Source organism: Diabrotica undecimpunctata, chromosome 2 (genome assembly GCF_040954645.1).
Source record: "Diabrotica undecimpunctata isolate CICGRU chromosome 2, icDiaUnde3, whole genome shotgun sequence".
In the NCBI taxonomy this organism is placed as follows: domain Eukaryota; kingdom Metazoa; phylum Arthropoda; class Insecta; order Coleoptera; family Chrysomelidae; genus Diabrotica; species Diabrotica undecimpunctata.
Window position 1 is genome coordinate 56,570,980 of NC_092804.1, and position 12,667 is coordinate 56,583,646.

Consider the following 12,667-nt stretch of genomic DNA (forward strand, 5'->3'; position numbering starts at 1 on the left):
TAATTATTGTATATGTTTTACTGTTTTTTTTTTTATTTTAAAATATTTAACTATTAACAATAAAAACTATTCTGTAACTTCCCAAGGTTTTTCTGGCCGTTCTTGATCCCAAGGCATACTTGCTTTATATTGTGGTTGTTCAGTTAAAGATACACCCCCTTCTTCTAAAGCTTTTAAAAATAAAGCAATTTTATCATCAGGCCTACTAGGTTTAATGAAACAACTTATTTCTATTAATCCAGCTTGTAGACATCTTTGGGCTAAAACCTAAAAAATATGAATATGATTATATAAACTAATAGATACAGTTAAAGGAAACACAAAATAACGTCACACTATAGTGGGGGCTCTCAAGAACATTCAAAGTAAGTAGAGGAGGGAGCACATCAATATGAGACATGGCCATTAAAGGTCGCCAATCGTAGAAAAATAGATATCTTCGAGATGCAGGCTTACAGAAGAATGTTGCGAATATCATATAGACAGCATCGCACGAACTTTTCAATTATAAAACAACTAAACATCCAAGCAAGATTGAAATGAAAAGTTCACTTCCTCCGCCACCAAAAACTACGGAATTGACAGGAAAATTATTAAAAGAGATTCATTACTCATTGGCTACACAACATAATTCAGACTATAGAAGACTGAAAAATGATATAGGCTGTCCCATAAGCTCATTCTAAGTAGACAGGACCAAAATTCTGTCAAGCCAGTATTTGACAAGTTAGCTAATGATGAGATATTAACATGTTGCTTGGGGAAAATTACACAAAACAACAATGAGTGTTACAACAAAACTCTGTGGATGATCGACCCCCAGCATATGTTCACAAGAAAAGAAGTGGTAAAGTTAGCAGTTTGAATTATGTTGTCAATGTTAAATGAAAGATTTAGCCACATCATTGAACTTTAAACACATTTGTCTCAAAACTATGTTCAAAGAATATAGACGCATATAGAAGAATGTTTCACTGAAATTTTTGAAAGTCGACAAAGGTTGATCGGGGTTGACCGCACGTTACAAAAAAGAATGAGAGGTGGATCGAGGAGGATCAACATTTTAGTACCACTAGGGAGTGGTCATGGAATAGGATTAAACTTTTGCGTTATATAAATTTTTTTAAAGAAAATAATATTATTTTACCTTTTAATAAATAAATTTTTTTAGAAAAAATATGATTCAAATTTTTAATTGAAATATGTACAAATAATATAATTAAAACTCTCGTAAACTATAAATAAAATTAATTAAAAGTCAATCACCTGGAGAGAAAGCTCAAAAATTGTAAGGTCTTTCAATCAAAAAACAATTCCTGATCTTGTTAGTACGCTAGAATTGCTTTTTAGCACATACACGAAATAATTATTTTTTACAATCTGAAAATTCGAAATTGTGAAGTATAATTTCGGATTTTTAAATTAAAAAATAAATAAGTAAGTCTCAGACAACGCCTCACTAGAGCTCAACAAAGGAAGATAAGAAAAAGGCAAAAATGGCTGATGGGACATAGACCATAGCAAATACTAAGAAATTGAAATCAGCAACACCCGACGATAAAAAGAGACTTCAGGAGAATACCATCACCTCCCTCGTAACAGAGTTGCTAAGAAACCAAGGTGCTCTAACGAGCAGACTAGGTCATAAAGCACCCTGACAAAAGTATTCAGAATGGTGGTAGCACACAGACACCATCCTGATACTCAACTAGATCGGGCTCAAGCAAATTTGATCATTAACAAACTGGAGCAAGCACTTTATGAGGCTCCTATCTGAGGTCAAAATGAACTTCTGCAGTTCCATAAAACTGTTATTAAAGTTCCATAAATATTATAAGAACTATTTAGAGAATATTCAAGCAAATCTTTCAAGTAATCCCCACTCTTTTTGGAGGTATGTTAGTACTACACGTGGGTCTAGTGCTTATCCTAATGTAATGTCTAATAAAGGTGGGGATGTAATAGCTCAGAATGGTGATGAAATAGTTAATCTTTTTGCCAGTTATTTTTCAGGTACATTTTCGAGGAGATTATGAGTTTAAAAACTACATATTCTTCAGGACCTGATGGTATACCTGCAGCACTTATTAAGAACTGTATTTTTTCCCTTTGTAAACCTTTACAACAAATTTTCAATTTATCATTGTCATCATATGTATTTCCACAAAATTGGAAAAATAGTTTTCTTACACCTATATATAAATCTGGCAATCGCGAGTGTGTTAACAATTATAGAGGTATAACTATTCAATCAGCAATCCCGAAACTTCTTGATAAATTGGTATCGATAAATCTCACCTGGGCTTGCAGAAACATAATTATTGATGAACAACATGGAAGTCAACAGTAACAAACCTTGTCAATTACCAAAAATACTTGTTGGGTGCATTTGAGAATAAAATTCAGGTCGACAGCGTTTACACTGATTTCTCAAAGGCCTTTGACCAGGTTAATCATAATCTTTTGGTCCACAAATTTCATGCATCTGGCTTTAGTGACCCCATTGTTAATTGGATTAAAAGTTTTCTGATGGGACGTACACAGCAAGTTCGGATTAACAATTATATTTCAAAAGAATTCCATTGTTATTCTGGTGTACCACAAGGGTCTCATTGTGGTCCCTTGTTTTTTAACTTGTTCATTAACGATATTGGTAAGGCTATTAAAAACTCACACTTCCTGCTATTTGCTGATGATCTTAAGTTATTTCATTGTATACATAATAAATTGGATAGAGATCTCCTGCAAGATGATGTAAATAATATATTTTTATGGTCAAAACAAAATGGTTTAAGCTTAAATGCAACTAAATGTTCTTGTATTTCATTTGGTCATATAAAGAATCCAATAGCTAATAGATATGTTCTTAATGATGTACTCTTGGATTCAGTTACTGAGATAAGAGATTTGGGTGTATTATTGGATTGTGCATTGACATTTAGAAGCCATTTTCTTAAAATTAAGGAAACAGGATTTCGTAATCTTGGTTTTATTTATTTTAACAGTCATGATCTCTCACCTATTGTATTCAAATTATTGTATTGCTCTCTGGTACGCTCAGGTCTTGAATACTGCTCTGTTGTTTGGTCCCCATTTCATCAAGTATACATTGATGGATTGGAGAGCGTTCAGAGAAGTTTCTAAGATCTTTAGCTTTTAAAGCACATATTAATATAAAAAATACTGAAATTTATTTCATAGATTATTCTATAATAATGTTTCAATTTAACATTGCTACATTGAAGAACCGCAGGTTGAGAGCTGATATGTTATTTTTGTTTAAAATTCTAAACAACGTTATTAATTGTCCTTCGTTATTAGCCAATGTACACTTAAACACAATACATAGAACTCGACACACTGCACTCTTTTATATTCCTTTTCATAGGACTGATTATGCTCGTCATTTTCCCTTGTCGAGAATGCTCAGCTCTTGCAATGACCTCCTATTGGATCCTTTCTGTACAAACATTAATGCTTTCAAAAGGCAACTTAAGCATCTAATTATCAATCTAGATATGTGATATTTATATATATATATATATATATATATATATATATATATATATATTTAACTTTTGTGATTTGATATACTGTTTTAATGTACAAATTTTAACTGTTTACTTGTTTCTTTGTTATTGTTTGATGTTTATTGTACATGATCTTTACTTTTTACTATTTGTTGTATTTTATTGTAAATGGTTCTACCGTTGAAATAAATAAATAAATAAATAAAACATCGTTTAGTGAAGGGACCCTATGGGTGAACTGTGTTAATGAGTATACAAAAAAAATGGAAGACTGAAGTGGTGAAAACTAATGAGGGCCTGGGAGTAAACTTATATATAATTATTGTTCCAAATATTATGCCCAAGCGCCCCATGGTCCTCACCCACGTCCCCGAGAAAGAACTTGATGAAGAAAATATCAGGACCCATCTAAAAAGGCAAAATCAAGACTTTAACACGGAAGACTGGTTGTGATCTCTGTACCAGACTGAATGACAGTAAAGATAAAGGTTATAGAGGAAGGAGTTATGAAGGGGATAGTTCTCAGATCAGCATACCTCCCATATGATGATTCTGAACAACCATCAAGGGAGTTGGAACAGTTAGTGAGAGATTGCATGAAAAATGAACTGCAATTAATCATTGGCTATGATATGAATGCCTACCATCTGACCTGGGGCAGTACAAATACCAAACTATTAAAAAATGGCATGCTTTAGATGACGTGTCATAAGTTAAAAAATTGCTCCGTTCGTACTCCTTTCCCACTTCTCCCTAACTACATCTTTCATGATGGTTTCAAGCCGACTAGCCGACGGCCACGGTTTGAATTTATGCAGTCACAACTGTGACGAAATCGCCCATTTGAATTGTCCTTCTATATGCGTCTATATTCTTTGCTATGTTTTTAAAACTATTAGTTAATCTCTGGATCTAGTTAGTTGATTTTAATAAACCTTGATGAAATTTGTTTGTTTTGATTTTCTCTATGATAGTTTACCACCATTTGACAAAAAAAAATCAATTTTTCAGATGTCCGCCATTTTGTTTTTTTTTTATTTTCAATTTTTCTGGTAAACTATCATGTAAGTGCATTTATTTATTTTTTAAAACTCTTCTCGAATATTATGTTTCAGATTTGCTATTTCAGAGATTAACTCTACCATGGACCAGTAATTTTTGGATGAAAAATGAGGGAAAAGGGGAAACATTTTTTTTAATCTTCAAAAGTTGTATAATAATATATAATAATATAAAAAATATGTATAATTACAAAAAAAATTGTTGAAAATGTGTCATTTTTTAGCATTCTAGATAGTAATAGTACTTTAAGCAATAGAAACAGTACGCGATGCTGAAAATATGAATTTGTTACCTATTGACTTATTATCACAGAATATCTGTATCACTCAGAATGATATTGATTTTGACTATGGCTTTGCTGATAAAAAAATTCAAATACATTACCCTTCCTAGATTTGTGTAAGCACATGTGTCTATTGTTCTATACAGTTGTTTTTTTATTGACCATTCAGATGTACTTGCTGAAATAATTTCACCATTTTGAAAATGCTGTATAGATGCTCTAATATATTTCCCTGAAACATTTATAAGCAATCTGAAAATAAAATATGTCTTATTATCATTTTATTATGTCCAATATAATTATATATGGATGGGAAGAAATGAATCCTTAACCTTCTACCACTGACGTGTTCTTTCTGGAACATAACTACGGATGTGGTGCCATGTGGACCCCATGTAATTTCTATTTGGTATTGCCAACATTTTTTAAAAATATGACAAAATATGTTCAATATAATTTTTTTGATATATTTTACATTAGTGTATGCATTTTTTTTTATAATATTTTGCCAACTTGTTAGTTATTAAACATATTACAGATTACATGTCAAAATTTCCTAAATAATGAAACGGATTACTAAAAATGTTGTAATTTTTTTTTTGTTTAAAATTTTTATAAAATAGTTATGGAAAATTAAAGATCAAATATACGAAATATGAAAAAACAAAATAAACCAAAAAAATAAACCCCCCATATAAAAAACTACAACACCCAAACTTTAGCAAATTTGGAATTTAGATAAAAAGTTACTTTGTACGTTCTTTACAAATATTAGCTCTACAGTTATCACACATTGATATCTTACAAACATCGCATGAATTCTTAGTCTTTTTATCATTTTTTCGTGGACAGAGCCCACATCTTTTTCGTTTTTGGTTTATATCGGGATGCACGTTTTCATCAATCATCGTTTCGTTCAGTAGTCTACTGATGTTCATTCTCAATTCTCTTGGAAGTCTTTGATTGATAATTATTCTATTCAAATGTCGTTAAACGAGTTGTTTGGCGAATAGCTTCACAAATACTGCCCGTAGTATGTTATTTGCTTCTGGATAGCTTTGGTGTAATATATATGAATTAACTTCTGCGATGTCGATGATGGAATAAAATACCGCCATAGGCCAACGCCTAGTACGTTTACTTGAACTATAATTTGCACATTTTTTTATCAAGGGCATCTATGCCCCTTTGGTTTCATTATAAAAGACAAGTCACCACTAGCTCCCTTACTATCATCTTCTACTACCGAATCTGTATCATGCTCAGTTTCAATGTCATTTAAAGAGCCACCTGACTCTTCCATATCGCTACCCTCACTTTCTACTTCGTCATGCCATGCTAACAGAGTTTCTTCATAGTTTTTATCACCGTAATGTACTGTTTTGGACGAACCTGCCATTTTCGTAAATTTTTCACAAACACTGACGTGGTGCCAAAATGACCCCTTTCGAACTTTAGATAGTTATAAACTAAATACCAAGCTACTGAAAAACTTATCAATAAGTGAAGCGATTGACATCACTGTAACTTAAAGGTAGCTGCGAGTCACAAACCTATAACAACAAAAATAAAAAATTGCGCGTAATTTGAATTTAGTCGGGGGTCATGTGGGCACCACGTCCGTAGTAGAAGGTTAAGCAATTATCAGTACAATTTCATTTGTTTAGAATAAACATCTACACCAAATTACAGCTTAATTCTTTTACAAATGTGTCATAATTTCATAAAGCATCTTCAGGTACATTCAAAAATCAGATACAGATCAAAATCTTTAGTTTAATTTCTGAGAATGAAACATGTACTTTATGTCAGCATGACACTTACAGTAATATTATTATTAAATTTATGTGATGTGTAGATATGTGCCCTGTACATACTAAATTATTTTAGACAATTTATGCAAGAGTGTTCACAGAGATACCTTTATTTGAATGGGATTATTATTTCAAAAAGGTATCTTAACAGTACAAATATAATGGGATTGTTATCTTACCTGTTTAGTTGCAGGGTATTGTTATTTGTATATTTGAAGTAATAACCCTTGAATAAATTGTCTGGTAATTATTTAGTAAGCCGGAACGCCTCAAAAATGTCAAATTTTTTGTGGACTTAGCCGAAAAAGTGAAAAAAAACCTCAAATTTTAATGTTTTCTTTGCTTTAAACTAGTAAAAGTGCCCAAATAATCAAAAATACAGAAAAAATAACAAAAAAAGTAGTATGAATAAAAAAAAAATTACATAAAAAGCAAAGAAAAGTATATATACATGTCTTAATAAAAAAAACGTAACTAAAACATATTAAATCTCACTGTTTTTTACTGTTAAATTATGAAAAAATGGGTAAAATTGTTTAAAATAATCAAGATTTTTAATATTTCAAAACAATATGGCGGCCATGCGCAAGAAGTTAAATTTTATGTACTTTTGATATTGTTGCCAGTTTTAACCTTTAAAAGATCTAAAAATTTCATGAAAATTACCTTAATTAAAACAGGTGGATACAATCTTAATAACCACGTGCAAAACGAGTTAACCATCGTCTTATTTTATTATTTAAAATGTAAACCAAAAAACCAAATCTAACCTAACACTGGTAAAAAAAAAGCAGTAATATAAATAAATAAAATGTTATAATATAATTAAAAATCAAAATTTTTATATTTCATAAGAAAACATGAAATTAAAACTAAACCAACGTAACCAAATCTAACCTAACGCTGGTAAAAAAGCAGTAATAAGAATAAAATTTTATCAAAATTTTTATTGTTCATAAGAAAACGTGATAATAAACGTATAGTAACGTAACCAAATCTAAACTGACCCTTGTAAAAAAGCTATACTTTTCAGTTAAAAGTAGGTAATAATTTATTCGTTTTAAGTTTTAGGTAAATTTTTATTTTTCATTAGAAAACATAATTTTGAATAACTATGGCAACACTGGTTAAAATTACCCTTCTTGATCATAAGAAACAGTTGTCATTCCTGTCATTTCTTGTTGTTTCATGGTAAATAATGGCGGTGGCTTTTAAAAATCGGGCATATTTTAAATCGGAATTATATAAAAAAGAACGCTTTGCACCGAATAAAAATCATTGCACAATCATTAGTAAGTGAAGGAGAATTCATTGATATAAATTTCATCTCCGTAGACACGGTTCCGGTTTATTAAACTAGTACCAATTGTCTAAAATGAATTCACTGCACACAACATATTGGAAACAAAAATTATTAGATGTTTGAGATAGTCAAAGACCCGCATTGAAATTATGATGATATTGATGAATAGCATCTTACACATTTTTACTTACTTATGCCAATAACGTTTACCGGGGGCATCTAGATGGTATCCGTCTGGTTTGTAACCTATCCTTAATCTTTCCAAATTTCTAGGATTTCTGTTAGTTATAATTGGAGATATTTCATTTTTCGGTAAAATTGTCGAGTATCTCAGTTGTTGAATGTTGAATGATCTATATGCATTTTGAAAAGATTTAAACATCTTCTAAACACTGCTTTTTCCTTCAAAAGTGAGGTTAATGTTTTTAATAATTTGACTTTCTTATTCTGTATCCAATTTTCTTCTGATCCTCGATGTTTTGGATATCTGAACAACAGCTGTTTCCTGTCTTTATTTTTTTAATAATAATTTTTAGGCATTTATGTATAAAAAATAGAATTAAATTATTTTCAAAAGTGTTATCTTTAAAAATATAACACTTCAGATTTTTTACAAAAAGTTTATATTCCAAATCAAAATTTAAAAATAACCTCAAATAATAATTTGCCTATTTGCCATTGCCATTACAATTGTCAAACAAGATTTATTAGTAAACAATACGTTTTGTTTAGTTTTTATCTTATTTAATATTTTTATCCTGATTTTAATTTAGACTATTTTACTAAGAAATATGTTTTGACTACGTTTCAAAAACCAATATTAATTAAGATATTGGTAATATAATATTTACTTATAATTTTTTTTAAATAAGTTCAAAGTCCATAAATTTAAACAGAGGTCAAAAATGGCCCTTCTAAATACAACTTTAAAACATTTGGGTAAGAATAATTTCTATTTGTTTACATTTTAACTTAATTATAGGAATTTTAGTATATTACCAAATGAAAAGGGGTATAGCCTCCCTAAGTGCCTTACCTGAAACACACCAAATGTTACAAAAAACCTGTAGAGACTTTGCGGAAGGCGAATTAAAACCAATTGCGGCAAAAGTAGACAGAGAGCATTTATATCCTAAAGAACAAATCAAGAAAATGGGTGAACTGGGTTTAATGGCAGTGGCTGTACCTGAAGAGTTAAATGGTACAGGACTGGATTATTTAGCATATGCTATTGGAATGGAGGAGATATCTAGAGGGTATATAATAAAAAGTAGTATGAAAGGTTATATATTAAAAATTATGTTTTAGTTGTGCATCTGCAGGAGTAATTATGTCTGTCAATAATTCTTTGTACATTGGACCTATCTTGCAATGGGGAAGCAAAGAACAAAAAGAAAAATATATTACACCTTTTACTAATGGAGATAGGGTTAGTACTATGTGAAACAGTATAACTAAGCTTCTATTCTAATTGGATAATAATATAAACCAATCAGTAATATTTTTTGTATGGTTTAGATCATATTTCATACTAAACAGGAATTGTAAGTAAAATATATTTTTTTTAATTTCGCTGTAAAAGAGAGAATAAAGTAATTTTTTAGCCTGGTTACTTTGAGCAAATATTTTGGCCTAACCATATGAGCTACTCTGCTTGAATGTTGATGATATAAGTTAGTTATGTTATAATTAGAGTTTGGGAATACATTTTGGCAAGGTAAAGAAATTATACCATAGACATTTTAAATATACTCTTGTTCTTTTCTTTCCTCTCTATTAAACAAGTTTCATTTTTTGAAAGAAATCCTTTTTCCTTGCTTCTATTGTGAAATTTCCCATTGCATTTTGAGGAAGGTAGTGTGTTATGAAAGTAACTTTAATAGTTGTCTTGAACAGTGGCAGATCTAGGCATTTGCATTGGGAGGGGAACTTCCAATGAAAAGCCAACCAAGACATAAAAAAGATAAACCCAAACTACAAAAAAGACATAAATAAGTAATAGGTTTTCTTTAATTTTGGACCTTCTTCTGGGTAGGGGAAATTTCTTTATTTTCGCCCTGTGTATCCACCCCTGGTCTTAAAACAAAATATTCATAAACATAATGTTCTTCTGTGTTTACAACTTCATGATGCAACAATCTCTCAAATAATATAACAAAAATGTTCATCATCATCATATAACGGGGGTCCTACGGCGATTGCCGCTTCCCGCATTTCAGCCTCCATCTTTTCCTATCTCTCCAATCTCCCTCTTCTAAGCCTCTAGATTGCATTGTTTTTGTAATTTCTCTTCTCTAGGAATTTGGTGGTCTTCCCCTTTTCCTTCTTTCTGGCGGAACATACATTAAGGCTTTCTTTGGCCACTGCTCCTCCTCCATTCTCATCACGTGACCATACCATTGTAATTGCCTTCCTTGTATTCTATCTGAAAGAGTATCTCTAATTCCTGTACGGTTTCGTATTTCCTCATTCCTGATTCTTTCCATTCTCGATACTCGACATGACCTTCTAAGATAATCCATTTCCACAACAAGCTTAAAACTATTGGATTTACAGGTAATCTGTATAACTGGTTATGTAGTTACCTAACTAGCAGAATACAACTTGTTAAAATTAAACACTTTCAATCTAGTGAGATCTCCGTAACATCTGGTGTTCCACAAGGAAGCCACCTAGGGCCTTTCCTTTTTAATATATTTGTTAATGACATTAAATCTCAAATTAACTCTAAATTTTTGCTATTTGCTGATGATTTAAAAATCTATAGAATTGTCGAAGACGTCTCAGATTGTGAAAAACTCCAAATTGATATTAACAAAATTATGGCATGGTGCAATTGGAACCAAATGAGCATTAATGTTGGAAAATGTCACTTTATTAGTTTCTGTAGAAGAATTAACAACCTCTCTTATAATTACAAATTAGCTGAAGAACCACTGAAGGCTGTCTCAACTGTAAGAGATCTAGGTGTTCAATTAGATTCCAAACTAAATTTTTGCGCTCATTTTGATTATGTGAATAACCAGGCATTTAAAATGTTAGGCTTCATTATTAGAACCTCTAGATGTTTGCATAACATTAATTCCATCAGACTGATTTACATTTCCCTAGTAAGATCTGTTCTTGAGTATTGCTCAGTCGTTTGGTCACCCACTTATGAAGTCCATATAGCCAAGCTTGAAAAAGTCCAAAATAAATTCATTAGGTACTTAAGTTTTAAATTACACAAACCTTTAAGCGACCATTCCTACTCAGAAATTAGAAATACATTAAACCTTCCTAGGCTATCTTCCAGACGGATGTATGCTGATGTTTTGTTTCTTCATAAACTACTGAATTCAAAAATTAATTGCAATGATCTACTGTCTCTAATCGACTTTAATGTTCCCTCTAGAGTTACTAGAACATCTCATAATTTTGCAATTAAATTTCATCGCTCTAATTTTGGTAGGCATTCTCCACTGAGTAGAATCATTCTAAATGGAAATAGAATAGACTTTGATTTGTTGCTGTGCGCTTCGGAAAATGTCTGTAGAATGTGTTTAAAAAAAATTTTGTAATTTTATGTGATTTGTATTTGCTATGTGCTTTATATAGTTTTAATATTTGTTTTTTTTTTTTCTATATGGCTGCATTGCCAATTCTTTTCATACATATTTGCTATATCTTTGTAATTATTGTATCACTAGATAATACTTGTAATACTTTGTGTATATATTGAATTGGGTGGTATCCCGTTAATAAATAAATAAATAAATAAAAAAACGTCTACTTTATCTCGTTCATTCTTTGTCATCGTCCAACATTCAGCACCATATCACCATATGTGGTAATTGGTTCTACAATTGCTCTGTATACGCGAAGTTTGGTATGCATCTTTATTTTATTAGACCACAGTAATGAATTCAGTATTCGGATGCATTTTTTCCCTTGGGTTATTCGGTTTTGTACATCTATCTTAACTCTGCCATCTGCTGATATGATACTTCCTAGATATTTATACTGGTTGCAGCCTTTTATAACTGCGTTTTTAAGCCTCAGATCTGTGGTATTTCCTCCAATTTTTAAATATTCTGTTTTGCTTATGTTTACAGTAAGCCCCCATTTGGCATATTCCTCAAATAATTTTCGATTCATATAATTTATATCTTCCTCATCGGTTGCAACCACCACCTGATCATCTGCAAATAACAATGTATACAGAGTATCTTGTCCCACTTCGATGCCCATAAATCTACATTTATTTCTCCAATTCCTCAATGCTTCTTGGACATATATTTTAAAGAGTGTCGGTGACAAACAGCATCCTTGCTTTAGGCCTTTAGTGACTTTAAATTCATTTGAGGTTCTGGTTCCAATTTTTACACAACTAACTGCATTTTCGTACAATTTATATATCGCTCGGATATACGTCGAATCCAATCCGGACCTTTCGAGGACCTCAAACATTTTCTTTAACGGGACACTATCATATGCTTTCTCAAGGTCTATAAATACCAAATGGGTCTCTCTACTTCTTTCGACACGCTTTTCAATTATTTGTCGTAGGATAAATATATTATCAAGGCAGGATCTCCCGGTACGAAAGCCGCTTTGTTCTTCAATATCTTGTATCTGTCTTTCAACCCTCTTCTTTAATATTCTGCCGTACAACCGGCCTACAGAGCTTGTCACA

At 31.2% G+C, this 12,667-nt stretch overlaps 2 protein-coding genes across 3 annotated transcripts in view; one reads left to right on the forward strand and one right to left on the reverse strand.

Annotated features, from left to right (window-relative positions):
• mRpL18 (mitochondrial ribosomal protein L18) lies at window positions 1–8,525 on the reverse strand. The gene is made up of 3 exons (XM_072522938.1): window positions 8,184–8,525; window positions 4,977–5,127; window positions 1–267 (listed from the first exon to the last, which is right to left on the reverse strand). Exons 1-3 carry the CDS (start codon window positions 8,372–8,374, stop codon window positions 67–69), a joined length of 543 nt encoding a protein of 180 aa, XP_072379039.1. The 5' UTR covers window positions 8,375–8,525; the 3' UTR covers window positions 1–66.
• Window positions 7,627–12,667, forward strand: part of Arc42 (Activator-recruited cofactor subunit 42) — a 43,504-nt gene continuing 38,463 nt past the window's right edge. Inside the window, exons 1-3 of one of the 2 annotated variants that reach the window (XM_072522936.1) lie at window positions 7,627–7,981; window positions 8,975–9,248; window positions 9,301–9,421. In XM_072522936.1, the coding sequence (XP_072379037.1) occupies window positions 7,888–7,981; window positions 8,975–9,248; window positions 9,301–9,421 (489 nt within the window). In that variant the 5' untranslated portion in view covers window positions 7,627–7,887. Of the gene's footprint in view, window positions 7,982–8,757; window positions 8,932–8,974; window positions 9,249–9,300; window positions 9,422–12,667 lie in introns of those variants that run through there. The other variant, XM_072522937.1, reaches the window with a different exon arrangement.